Source organism: Castor canadensis, chromosome 4 (assembly GCF_047511655.1).
Source record: "Castor canadensis chromosome 4, mCasCan1.hap1v2, whole genome shotgun sequence".
Classification (NCBI taxonomy): Eukaryota; Metazoa; Chordata; class Mammalia; order Rodentia; family Castoridae; genus Castor; species Castor canadensis.
In genome coordinates this window covers 56,574,244-56,588,706 of record NC_133389.1, presented here as the reverse complement: position 1 = coordinate 56,588,706, position 14,463 = coordinate 56,574,244, and the positions used below count along the sequence as shown (strand labels likewise).

At 37.9% G+C, this 14,463-nt stretch overlaps 1 protein-coding gene and 1 non-coding gene across 4 annotated transcripts in view; both read right to left on the bottom strand.

Moving 5' to 3' along the window:
• Smchd1 (structural maintenance of chromosomes flexible hinge domain containing 1) overlaps positions 1 to 14,463 on the bottom strand; it is a 135,871-nt gene that overhangs the window by 17,707 nt on the left and 103,701 nt on the right. For 2 of the 3 annotated variants that reach the window (XM_074070221.1, XM_074070222.1), the window contains one exon: positions 3,826 to 3,997. In XM_074070221.1, coding sequence (XP_073926322.1) covers positions 3,826 to 3,997 — 172 coding nt within the window. Of the gene's footprint in view, positions 1 to 3,825; positions 3,998 to 14,463 lie in introns of those variants that run through there. The other variant, XR_012447116.1, reaches the window with a different exon arrangement.
• Positions 6,830 to 6,955, bottom strand: LOC141422996 (U6atac minor spliceosomal RNA). Its single transcript, XR_012447675.1, has one exon. It is a non-coding gene; the product is annotated as a U6atac minor spliceosomal RNA (small nuclear RNA).

Here is a 14,463-nt window from a genome sequence, read left to right as displayed (position 1 = left end):
GTCAGCCCGGGCGAATAGTTAGCGAGATCCTATCCGAAAAAATCCTTCACAAAAAAGGGCCTGTGGAGTGGCTCAAGATGTAGGCTCTGAGTTCAAGCCCCAGTATCACCCACACACACAAAAAAATACCTTCAGGGTTGAGGATATAGCTCAGAAGCAGAGCACTTGCCTATCATGTGCAAGGACCTCAGTTTGCTTCCCAGAAGCATAAACAAACAAAAGAGAACAACTTTATTAGAAAAATAATAAACAGACTATAATAATTGGGAGCTTAATATCTGAATAAACCAATATACAATCAAGTATAAATAATGTCCAACTTGGCCAGATTCATAATACTTCAGAATATAATATAGTAATTTTGATGTCATTATTACAAACAGTATAATAAAATGAGTTTATAAAATACATAAACTCATTACGTTGGACAATGTTTTATCCCCTCTTCAGTTGCTATTAACAACTCTTTTTTTAAATATCTACATCTTCATGTCTGCAGTATTTGTAGTTATTTTCTCTTTTAAAAGTATTACTACTTATAAGAATACTACAGAAGGTGGGTGCTGGTGGCTCACACCTACAATCTTAGATACTCAGGAGGATGAGATAGGGAGGAACACAGTTTGAGGTCAGTCCAGGCAGATAGTTTGTGAGACCCCATCTCAATCAGTACTTGGATGTAGAGGTGTACACCTGTCATACCAAGCTATATGGGAGGCTGAGATCTGGAAGATCTTAGTTCCAGGTCAGCTAGGACAAAGTTAAAGACTCCACCTCAAAGGGAAAAAGCAGGACATGGTAGCATACACCTGTCATCCAGCAACAGCAGTAAGTTTAAAATATGAGGATCATGGTTCAGGCTGGTCCAGGCAAAAAGTTAGACCCTATCTCCAAAATAACCAGAAAAGAAAGGACTGGAGGCGTGGCTCAAGCAGTAGAGTACCTGCCTCTCAAGTGCAAAGCTCTGAGTTCAAACTCATATCAGGAAAAAAACCCAACATGAGATAACAAAGGAAAGAAAGGTCTCCCATCTTCCTTTTTTTCTTCTTTTCATTTCATATGTTTTCAGATTCAATTTTTTTTTTGAGTCAGGGTTTCCCTATGCAGATGGCCTCTTGGCTCAAACTTCTGAGTGCTGGGACGCACTATCACACCTAGTGTGGCAGTTCAATTTTTTTCTTTTTTTTTTTTGGTGGTACTGGGGTTTGAACTCAGGGCCTTGTGTTTGCTAGGCAGGTGCTCTACCACTTGAACCACTCCTCCAGGCCTGGAGGTTTGTTTAATTTTTAACCTATGTGATTCATGTATTTTCTACTCAGTTTTCACAGACATTCCCCAGATTATAAATTCAAGGAAATTATTTAACACTCCTGACATTTTTCTTGAGAAACAGGCTGTGATATTCAGCTGTGTAAATAATGCCTTGTCTGTATGTAGAACTACTTATTTAGGCTGCCAACTGTCCCAGAGTCATTCTTGTCTTTTGTACCTGTGATTTTTCTCTAATTTTTCTTATATATTCCTGTTTTGCTTAGTCATGGATGCTTGCTATTGCTTATATCCAAAAGGACTTTGTATGTATCAGCAACTTTTAATGGTCTCATTTGCTTTGATCAGTCTGTATCTGAAAGCACACTGAAGATATTTACCAGGAAGGATAAGTAATTGTTAAAAGTTTTAAATTCCTTACTTTATGTATTAGCCTAAAATACATGATATATCAGTAGGGTACAGAAGTCTTTAATAATAATCTGTTCTTCTCAAAGATCTACAGAGATAGCCTTACTGTTAAATCAAAATTCACATGCCTTAGTAAACTTCTGGAAATTCTGTAAATATACTACCTGTGTCTTTTTAAAGTTCCAAATGCAATTCTTTTTGATTCTGGAGGTCACTGTCAAAAAATGTAGTCCTACATGGATTGAATTAACAAGCCTTTTTTGTGTTGATTCACTGACCATGTTGAATCATTTTTTGTAATTTTTCAGATGTTCACTCATTTTTTTGCAGAAGTTTCCTGTATAAACTCACTATTATCATAAACAGAAGTATGAACCCTCTTCCTACAAACTTTTTTTACTACTGCTTTAAAAACTGCTAAGGAAACTATCCAAATTCATCAACAGTAGAATAAAGAAATAAATTATGGTACATTTACACAACAAAATATTATTCTGTAATGAAAACAAGCTACAACTAAATATACAGTGTAGACTGAACAAAGCTAGACCCAAGTATGCATTATAAGATTCCATTTATACAAAATATGAAAATGAACAAAACTAATTTATACTATTGTAAGCCAAGAAAAGTTTTACCCTTTGTGGTATGATGTGCCTGGCAGTGACTGAAGAGGAAATGGGAAGTTTTCAGTGGTACTTCCCAATATTTTGGTTTTTTGGCAGTGCTAGGGATTAAACTCAGTGCCTGTGCATGATGGGCAAGTGCTCTACCACTGAGCTACACCCCCAGCCTTTATGTTCTATTTCTTATAAAGGTGTAAAGTTCATTTTGTGAAAATTTACTATGCTGCATTTCAAAACATGTTCTTGAAAATGCATACTTTTCTATGTGTATATGTCACTATAAGAATATAATGTAAATAAACACAATGGACTATTATACACACTTACAAAGGAAGCAAATTTTCACATTTGCTACAACATGGATGAATTTTGAGGACATGCTGAGGGAAATTATATGGTCATAAAGGGGATAAATATGGTACAATTCTACTTGCATAGGGTATATACAATAGTTAAAATTCAGAGACAGAAAGTATAATGATGATTGCCAGGGTTAAAGGATGGGAAGTTATTATTTAGTGGGCATAAGTTTTTAGTCTTGCAAAATGAAGAGAGTTCTGGAGATAACAATGAGAATACATTTAGCACTACTAAAGTTTACACTAAAAAGTGGTTAAGATAGTCATTTTTACAACTATAAGAACATTATTAACAGGAAGGTACTACGTGCTGTAAAAGTAGACAGTCAAGTGTATTAGAACTATATAAAGTTAAGAACAAACAGGTACAAAGGTAATGGTCTACTGGGGACTTCCTGCTAAGTACATGCATTTCAGAACACACAGACAATTTTATTGGCTGAATAGAAGCAAGCTTATAGAAGAGAGTAGGGGAAGGGTCACATCCATACACTTAAAAAAATTTCTTTTTTGAAAAAAAAAGCCTGTTGCCCAGGCTGGTCCAACTCCTGAGTTCATGTGAAAATCTTATCTCAGTCTCCTAAGCAGTTAGGACAGCTCAAAAATTCTTAACTGTGTTCTAGACATTTATAAACTTTGAGATAAAAATAAGTATTACAGTTATCTGATAAAGTATGAATTTATACAACAAGAATGACATTTTCTTTCCTTCTTTCTTTTTTTCCCCCCAGTGCTGGGATTGAACATGAGATGTTGCATGTGCTAGACAAGTAAATTTACCACTGAGCCCAGCCCCAGCCCAGCATTTCCTTCATTATATGAAGAAAGAAAATATGAAAGTAAAACCTATCACCTACAAACTTCTGATTAACAGGTCATAAAAAGCTAATTCTAGCTATATTTTATGAACTATATCATGACCAAAATTTATATATATCGAGTATGTAAATATACTTGTATCAGAAGAAAATAATCTCAATGACTACCTGGTGTAAGAAAGCTTTTTGTATTCGACATAACATCTTACATTATTTGTATCAGTTATGGGTTATATTTTCATGTTAAAATCTAAATACATAAGCTCTTAAATAAAAAGTTAAAATCAAATTAGAAATAGTTATTCAGTTATTGCAACTTAGTCAAATACTCATTTGACTTACCTATTTGTTCCCCTAAGATCAGGCATTGTTTTGGTACTGGAGCTCCAAAAACCATTCCCCGAAGTTTATCCATTGGAGGAGCTTTATTCTGAAGGCCCCCAAACTTTCCATTACTTCGAATTCGATCTCCATCTCTGGTCAATAGTGTGGGACAGTGTGTAATTTTAACAACCTATTGTAAGTAAATGGTTATAAATTAGTGAGCAATTTATTTCAAATGAAAGGGAGAATCATTTAAGTTTTCTGAGATTAAAAATTACATATAAGCTAGTAATGTGTAAATGAACTGGTGTGGGAGGGGAATCCACAGGTAGAAAGATAAAGTCTGAGAGCCCTGTGCTCCTGAAACCCACAGCAGTAAATATCAAGGCAGGTTTACCAACCCAGTTTCCTGTTAGATATGTTTTTCAGACGACCAAAAGATAGCAAAATGAGAATGCTACACTGAAGAAAAAACACACTGAAAAGCACAGGGCTGAATCTTCAGAGGACAATATTGTGATTTTAGTTGTAGGCGGAAAATTTTTTCAAAGTTGGAAGAACTAAAATCACATAGAAAACCAAAGTAATGAAAAGGGAATAACAAAGTGTGAAGAATTAAATTCTTCAGAGAACTCAGAAGAAAAAAAAAAAAACCAAACCACTTGATTTATCATTTTATGTTCTCTAAGACTGTATGTGCAAAATACACAAATGAACAAACCCAGTTCAGGGAAGAGGAAAAAAGTTAAGAAGTAGAATCAACTGGGATATTTTTAACTATTTGAAATGTTGTATCTTTTTTTCCCCCTGGTGGTACTGGGGTTGAACTCAGGGGCTCATGCTTGCTTAGGCAAGCACACAACTACTTGAGTCACTCAGCCAGTCCTTAACTACTTTATGTCCAGGGCACTATGGAGAAAGGCTGTGTACTCACTTGCTCTGGGGCAAGTGTTAAAAAGTCTAACATTCTGTACAACCCAGAAATTCCAATTCTAAGAATTTAATCTGAAAAAGATCACCAATGATATGAACAATGTGCACTGAACTGTATTAATACTGAAAAACAGTAAACTTAGATGTCTCAGTAAGTCACATAAATTATGGCACATTCACAATGGAGAATACATATATTAAAAATGACTGGAGAAACATTATAACTTAGTGCAAGTACAAATATTTAGTCTATTAGCAAAGTTTAAGTAATCTCTGAATTGTATGAATAAAAGATTTTTAAAAACTGTTTAGAAAATGAAATATAACCCCAGGAGTACAAATGTTCACTCATCAAATTGGTACTTTTTAGAAAATTTAAATGTAGTATAAGATCACTAATTGAAGAATTTTTTTTTTTCTGAGACAGGGTTTCACTATGTAGCCCAGGCAAACCTCAAACTCACAATTCTCCTGTGTCAACCTCCTTAGTGCTAGGATTACAGCTGTGCTACCACATGTAAATGAAACTCTTTTTTTTGAAGCCAGGATTGGATCTTTTTACTTATTTTAAGATGTTGTTAGCAATTAGTTTTTCAAACATTGTCTATTATCTTTTTCTCTTTTCACTGTAATTAGACTCTAAATGTTCTCATTCTATCATTTATCTCGTTACCTTTTTTTTTTTTTTACATTTCCCTCTTTCTGAGTTACTTTGGATAATTTCTCTGACCCACTTTCTAATTCACTAATCCTCTCCTAAGCTGTTAAACCTGCCTACTTACATTTATTTTTAGAAGCTCTATTTGATTTTTTTCAAGTACTCTTTTCTCATTCTCAACATTTCTGTTTCTTGAGCTATATATATCATACTTTTTTTTTCTTGTATTCATATGTGCATACAATGTTTGGGTCATTTCTCCCCGCTTCCCTCTGCCTCTTTTGCTCCCCTTGCCCCCTCGCTACCAGGCAGAAACTATTTTGCCCTTATCTCTAATTTTGTTGAAGAGAGAGTATAAGCAATAATAGGAAGGACCAAGGGTTTTTGCTGGTTGAGATAAGGATAGCTATACAGGGAGTTGACTTGCATTGATTTCCTGTGCATGTGTGTTACCCTCCAAGTCAATTCCTCTCGAACTAACCTTTTCTCTAGTTTCTGGTTCCCTTCTCCTATTGGCCTCTGTCGCTTTAAAGTATCTGCATTAGTTTCTGTGCATTGGGGGCAACAAATGCTATCTAGTTTTTTGGGTGTCTTACCTATCCTCATACCTCCCTTGTGTGCTCTCGCTTTAGCATGTGATCAAAGTCCAATCTCCTTGTTGTGTTTGCCCTTGATCTAATGTCCGCAAAAAACAGTGGTTAGAACCAGAGGCACGTGCACACCCATGTTTATTGCAACACTATTCACAATAGCCAAGTTATGGAAACAGCCAAGATGCCCCACTACTGACGAATGGATTAAGAAAATGTGGTATATATACACAATGGAATTTTATGCAGCCATGAAGAAGAACGAAATGTTATCATTTGCTGGTAAATGGATGGAATTGGAGAACATCATTCTGAGTGAGGTTAGCCTGGCCCAAAAGACCAAAAATCGTATGTTCTTCCTCATATGCGGACATTAGATCAAGGGCAAACACAACAAGGGGATTGGACTTTGATCACATGATAAAGCGAGAGCACACAAGGGAGATATGAGGATAGGTAGGTAAGACACCTAAAAAACTAGATAGCATTTGTTGTCCTCAACGCAGAGAAACTAAAGCAGATACTTTAAAGCAACTGAGGCCAACAGGAGGCAGGGACCAGGAAATAGAGAAAAGGTTAGTTCGAGAGGAATTGACTTGGAGGGTAACACACATGCACAGGAAATCAATGTAAGTCAACTCCCTGTATGGCTGTCTCTGTCTCAACTAGCAAAAACCCTTGGTCCTTCCTATTATTGCTTGTGCTCTCTCTTCAACAAAATTAGAGATAGGGGTAGGGTAGTTTCTGCCAGGTAGCAAGGGGGTAGGGGGGAAGAGGAAGGGGGAGAAATGACCCAAACATGGTATGCACATATGAATAAAATAAAAATTAACAAAACAAAACAAAACAGTGGTTAGATGTCACCAAGTAGGTGGCAATGCCTTAAACATATGCGTGTTGTCAGGCACAAGGGCCTCTTCCATCCTTATCAAGGGGAGTGCTAACCTTCTCTCCTTTCATACAAAACTATATATCATACTTGTAAAATATTTGTCTTCATTTTTAATATGGAAATTATTTCAGTTCTAAGATAAAGGTGAATTCCTTGGGGAGAATCTGGTTTCTTTTTTTTTTTTTTAATGGAGGAAAGATTTATTTTGGCTCATGGTTTCAGAGGGTTCAGTCCATGGTCATTTGACTCTGTTGTTTCTAGACAATGGTGAGGGAGAGCATGTGGTTACCTCCTGGTGTGTGTGTGAGAGAAAGAGACTGAGAATCCGTATTTTCTTTAATCAGATTTTATTTCAAGGTTTCATTACAACATTCTCATATAGTATGAATGTAGGTTGCAAACAGAAGTAAGAGCCAATTTGTTTATTCTGATGAATTCTCTAGGAAAATAATAATAATTTTTCTTTCTTTTCTACTTATCCCAGAGCTTGAGAGCCAGGTTTCTGGCAGTCATCAGGAGCAGGTGGAGGTGCAATGAAGACTGCTGCCTTGTTTCTTTGTTCACCCTTATAACTGAGGTTTAGCTTTATTCTCTGAGCCCCTCAAATGGGTGAAAACTGGCTCTTATTCTCTGAGCCCCTCAAATGGGTGAAAACTGGTGCTCAAATTTACTTTGGCAAAAGTTCTCAAAGCAAGAATATGACTTCAGTGTCCTGTTTTATCTCTCTGGGTTTCAACCTCTATACTTTCTGCCAGTTCATAAACTGACAGATACTGAAAATAGAACATTAATTTATCTCTGCTGGAGTTTCCTATGGCTATCTGATTTTTCTACTTCTTTGTATGCCCTCAGTGCACTGTGCCTAGTGGTGTACTGAAGCCAGCTTGTACAAGACCACAAGAACCAGTTCTCCTGAATTCTTCATTCAATAACTTCACTTAGGCAGCAATGATAAGAGTATTTGTATCACAGAAACTGGAAAAAGTTACAAATCAAGGATCTCCTTGCCCTTCTTCACAGAGAGCCAGTTTTTCAACATAAGTCTAAATATCTGATTAAACTAATTAGAATCTTCAAGTTATTAACCAATTTGTTGATTCTATTCTCACTGGTAAGCTTCTCATCTTCTCACAGCAGATTCCATGTTATCTTAATATGTAATGGGATACAGCTTCTATTTCATAATAGAGAACATATAAAAATATGATAATCACTACCAGAGCATAGCTCTTCCACTTACAACCACTTTCTGTAACAGTTTATGATAGTCAATACATTCACAAGGAAGCATTCTGAAGATGCTGAATACTATCTCAACTTGTATGATTTTCAATAATCTCCTTGATTTGGCTTTCCTAAATTTAAGAATATACATTCATTCCTGCTTTACTAGGCTCAAAGAAAAAGTGGTCTTACTAGTTCTAGTTCTACCATGACTTAGTATGACTTCAAACAAATCCATTAACTTGTTTTGAGTTTAAGATTTCTCATCTATAAATTGAGACTCAATGTTCTCCAAGGTCCCCATGATTTTAGAAGACAATACTTACAGACTGACTTATTTTAAATTGGCCTATTCTCTCCTATATAACTGTAAACATTCTCATTCATTTTCAATTTGTAAGCCTATAATCATTTCAACCTACGGCTACCTCCTGACATTTCCAGGCCCCTAAACACCATACTTACTAAATTTTTTAATCGTTGGGGCTGGGAGTATAGCTCAGAGGTAGAGCATGTGCTGTGCATGTACAAGATCCCGGTTCCATTCTGAGCATGAATGCACAACTGTGTGTGTGTGTGAGTTACTGAGGACTGAATCCAAGACCTTATGCATACTAGACAAGTGCAAACTGAGCTACCTCTCCAGCTCTCCTTTGAAAAGTAAGTCAAAATCCTTTATGATATACCTAACAGTATAGAACATATCTTCCAAGTTTTTCCAGATGCAACTTTTTTGGAGATGGGAATCACTCAAATGATTTGCCCTGGCTAGCCTCGAACTGCGATACTCCCATTCAGCCTCCCAAGTAGCCAGGATTATAAGTGTGAGCTACTGCACCCGGGATCTTCAACTTTTAACAAAACATTTTGTACATCTTTCTTATTAGAATATATAAAATCTATTACATTCTTTTTAGTAGCTACTTCTCATTCTATTACATATATGTAAATTACTGTAATTGTTGCTCGAACTAAGTTGATGGGCATTTAGACTTGTTTCTGAAGTTTCCTATTATCAAGTCTTTTTACTTTTTGTATCTTTTTTGTTAGCATATATTAGCTGTCCAGAGGGGTTTCATTGTGATACTGCCACACATGCATGCAATATAGTATCATGAGGGCTGGAAGGTGGCTAAAGTGGTAGAGCAACTGCCTAGCAAGAGTTCAAACCACCATACGTATGTATACACACATATACTTGTATATGTAATTCAATCAAATTCGTCCCTCTCTATCTCTCCCCCAATCCCTATTTCCCACTTCTTAAAACGACTTCTATTTTCTTTTCAAAAAAATTTTATTAGCATGTAGTACTTGAACAGGGGGCATACACTGTGATATTTACATATGCATAAAATATATTTTAGATTTACCCCCTCCATCATTGTTCCTCTCCCCCCCCTTCTTAGAACAACTTTCAACAGGTTTCATTTTTGCATTTTCCTATATGGATACAAAATATATCCCATCATATTCACCCTCATCCCCCTTTCCTTGTGCCTACCCCCCTCCCACTGGTACCCACCCCGGGAAAAGACCTATTTTTCCCTCCTGCCATTCATTTTTTAAAAAGTGTATACTGATAGTCTAAGAAGGTTTCACCTTGGTACTTTAGGCCTGTATATATCATGCTTTAATTAAATTAGTCCCCTGCTCCCATTATTTACTCATTCTCTATCACCATATTCCCCTAATATTCAACAATTGGTAGTATAGTACATAATAGGAACTCCTATTACCAATTCTCTATGGTCTAAGAAATATTTATGTATGCATCACGAGACTTTTCTGGGGATGTATCACTCATTTAATCATGGTGTTGGGGATCTAATGGAGGACCCATGCATGCTAGGCAAGCATTCTACCACTAACCCACACCTCCCAGCTACATATATTACTTAAGTACTTTGTGACAGTTTAAGAATAGCTACAGGGCTAGAGGTGTGGCTCAATAACAGAGCATGTGCCTGGCAAGCATGAAGCCTTTAGTTCAAGCCTTAGACTGCTTTAAAAAAAAAAAAAAAAAAAAAAAAGAAGTGCTGATGTATTGGGCACTGGTGGCTTATTCCTGTAATCCTAGCTACTCAGGTAACAGAGATCAGAAGGATCATGGTTTGAAGCCAGCTTAGGCAAATAGTTTGTGAGATACTTTCTTGAAAATACCCATCACATAAAAGGGCTGGGGGAGTGGCTCAAGGTGGAGGCACTGAGTTCAAGCCTCAGTAGTGCAAAAGGAAGAGAAAAAAAAAAAAAAAGAGAAGAAGCTACAAATTCAAATTCTTCTTTGTTGCTCCTTCCACAGAAAAGAATTCCATTCCCATCACCTACCTCTCCTTGGATCTGGGCTGGTCAGATATTCTTCAACTGAACTGGCTGTATACTTGGGAGCCATGCTGTGAAAGAGCCCAAGTAGCCACAAGGAAAAGGCCCACATGAAGAAATTCAAGGCTGTCAGCCTATAGCCCCACCCAGATCAATGCCTAGCCAGACACCAGTATCAACTAGCCAGTATAAGTGGGAGATGAAGAGGGAACTAATGAGTCTTCATCAATAATTTCAAGAGAACACTTGTAATCTGGAATTTGCTGTGATGGAAAATAAAATTCCTTTTTCATCTGCTTCCTGGTAGCCAAAAAATTGTTCATGAATTCAGAGGCCGAGATAAGAAGATTATGGTTCAAGGCCAGCCTGTGCAAACATTTTCCAAGACCCCACCTTCAAAATAATGAGAACAAAAAATGGCCTGGAGGTGTGGCTTACGCGGTAGAGAGCCCACTTTGCAAGTGTGAAGCCCTAAGTTCAAACCCCAGTCCCACAAAAACAAAACAAAAAAACCCCACCACCACCCACAAAAAAAAAAACACTAAAAAAGTTCATGGATAACTGGTCAAGTTTACTGCCAGTAAAATGTGGCCTTAGGGTCATAATCAAGCAAAGGATGACACTGCTAGAGCTGAAGTATTTCTAAAAAAAAAAAAAAAATTTTTTTTTGAGACGGGGTTGTACAATGTTGCCCAAGTCTGCTAAACTCCTATGCTCAAGTTATCTTCCAGCTCTGCATCTTGAGTGATGGGAATACAGGTGTGCCCACTAGTTCTGAAACTCTTTTTTTTTTTTTGATGGCACTGGGTTTTTGAACTCAGGGCCTCATGCTTGCTTACTACACAGGTACTCTACCACTTGAGCCACTCTGCCAGCCATAGTTCTAAAACTCTTAATGGCAGCATCCTACCCTATCTCACTTGGTGGGTAAGAACAGTAACTCTTGCATACAGCACCAATTCAGCCCTTGGACAATGCCAGCTGACTGGCCAGATGGCATCCAATACCAACTACTAGCTATGCAGCTATGAGAGTGAAGCATTATTACAAGCTTCCATCGTCCCAGTACAACTAGCTAACACTGGTACTAGCTAACACCTCTTAGAGAAACTCAGAAGTATGAGAACTGATATGCTGCTGTTTAAAGCTAACCTTGAGGGTGTTCATTATATACCTGAATCACTTATATTGCCAACCCCCCTCAAAAGGTACTACACACTAAATTGTGTTCTCTCAAAATCGTTATGCCAAAATCCTAATCCTCACTGCCTCACGATGTAACCTTATTTAGAGACAGCATTTTAAAGTTAAAATGAGGTCAAAGAGGTAGGCCCTAATCAAGTATTATTGTCATCCTTATTACAAGGGGGAAATTTCGACACAGTCACACATAAATGTGAAGACTGCTATGCACAAGGTACGGAGAGAGGCTTGGTACAGATCCTTCACTCAAGAATTCTCAGAAGAAACCAACCCTGCTGACATCTTAAATTTGGACTTCCAGCCTATAAACCTGTGAGACAAAAAAATGTCTATTGTTTAAGCTACACAATCCATGGTATTCTGTTGTGGCAGTCCTAGCAAACTATACAAAAGGGATTCAGTAAATTATACTTCCACCAACATTATCAGAGTAATCCTTTCTAATACAGTTATCATTAACAGATACTGTCTTGACTTTCAGGCAATTCTGTATCCCCCAAACACATCTCATTTTAATTTGCATATTGGCTCATTCACTCATATATTTTGCCCTGTGTTAGGCTGCTTTTATCAATTTGCAGGATTTAAGTTGCCTACTTAGTCATTTGTGTATGTACCATTAAATAAAGTGACTTTTTTGATCAAGGATCTCTCTATGTAGCCCTGGCTGATTTCAAACTCTTGACTCTCCTGCCTCAGCTTTGTGACTGCAAGGATTACAGGCATATACCACCATGCCTGGCTAATGGAATGATTTTTATATGTCTCCAATATGTGAAATTTTAAAAACACATTACAATTGAGGGATACTGATTTGAAAAGAAATTAGGGAGATTCCAAGATGACGGCTAGAGGTAGGAAGCAGAAAGCGACCCTCCTACAGTGAAATCTTGGAGAGACGCTGGAGACACACTTTGCAGGCATAATCACCTAAAAAAGGCATAACTTTGACCCCCTCCACATCTCCAGCCGGTGCAGAGAATCTCCACTTCACGTTAAACGGAGAACCGAGGAGGGCCCCCGGGGCCGCCAGTGGCCGGCGCCCATACGGCTTGGGAAAACGCGGACCAGGTGAGCTTCGCGGTACCGCGGTACCCCACAGACAAGCCTGGGCCAGAGCAGCATAGCCCCCTGGACAGACTGACCTCCACCCGGGAAAAAAAGAGAAACTGAGTAATAAGCAATAAGAACAGTTAAGACATGCTGGAAAGAGGGTGGGGCGCCCTGAGCACTGAAGATTGGGAGAAGGGAATCCTTCCCGGGACTGTAAATAAACAAGCCGGCCGGGCCAGAGAGGCCCTGGCGGGAGCGGGAGCAATGCGCGCGCCCAGCAACCAGGAGCGGGGAAGCTTGTGAGAGGAGGGAAGACCCACTTCCCACATGAACTGTAAACAAACATGGCAGCCGGCAGAAGCAGCAGCACCGCCCAGTAAGCAGGAGTAGGAAAGCTAAACAATATGTGACCACAAAGCCACCATTACAAAAGATTCTGCAAGGGATCCTGCACACAGAAAGTGACACCCAACTTAACCATGAAAAGGCAGGCAGCACCAAACCACAGGATAAGAAAAAGCAAGACAGTAGAGAGTAACATCAAGTTAGGTACACACAATCAAATCTTCAAATAACTAAGACAACTAAATGGCAGGAATCACCACATACCTATCAGTACTAACACTTAATGTTAATGGACTTAATTCACCCATCAAAAGACACCGTTTGACAAAATGGATTAAAAAAGAAGATCCAACAATTTGTTGCTTACAGGAGACTCATCTCACCTACAGAAATAAGCATATGCTTAGGATGAAAGGCTGGAAGAAGATTTACCAAGCCAATGGCCCCCGAAAACAAGCAGGAGTAGCAATACTTATCTCTGACAAAGTAGACTTCAAACCTACATTGATCAAACGAGATAAAGAAGGACATTCCATACTAATAAAAGGGGAAATAGACCAAAAGGAAATAATAATCATCAATCTGTACGCACCCAAATGTCAACGCACCCAATTTCATCAAACATACCCTGAAAGACCTAAAAGCATATATAAACGCCAACACAGTGGTTGTGGGAGACTTTAACACTCCATTATCATCAATAGATAGGTCATCCAAACAAAAACTCAATAAAGAAATCCAAGATCTAAAATATGCAATAGATCAAGTGGACCTAGTAGATGTCTACAGAACATTTCATCCAACCTCTACACAATATACATTCTTCTCAGCAGCCCATGGAACCTTCTCCAAAATAGATCATATCCTAGGGCACAAAGCAAGCCTCAGCAAATATAAGAAAATAGAAATAATACCGTGCATACTATCTGACCACAATGCAGTAAAAGTAGAACTCAACAACAAAAGTAAAGACAAAAAACATGCAAACAGCTGGAAACTAAATAACTCATTACTTAATGAAGAATGGATCATCGATGCAATAAAAGAGGAAATTAAAAAGTTCCTGGAAGTCAATGAAAATGAAAACACAACCTACCGGAACCTATGGGACACAGCTAAGGCAGTCTTGAGAGGAAAGTTTATAGCCATGAGTGCATATATTAAAAAGATTGAAAGATTCCAAATCAATGACCTAATGATACATCTCAAACTCCTAGAAAAACAAGAACAAGCAAATCCCAAAACAAATAGAAGGAGAGAAATAATAAAAATAAGAGCTGAAATCAACGAAATAGAAACCAAAAAAACCATACAAAGAATTAATGAAACAAAAAGTTGGTTCTCACCACCCACCACCACCACCACCCCACCACCACCACCACCACCACCACCACCACCACCACCCCACCACCACCACCACACCACAACCACCACCC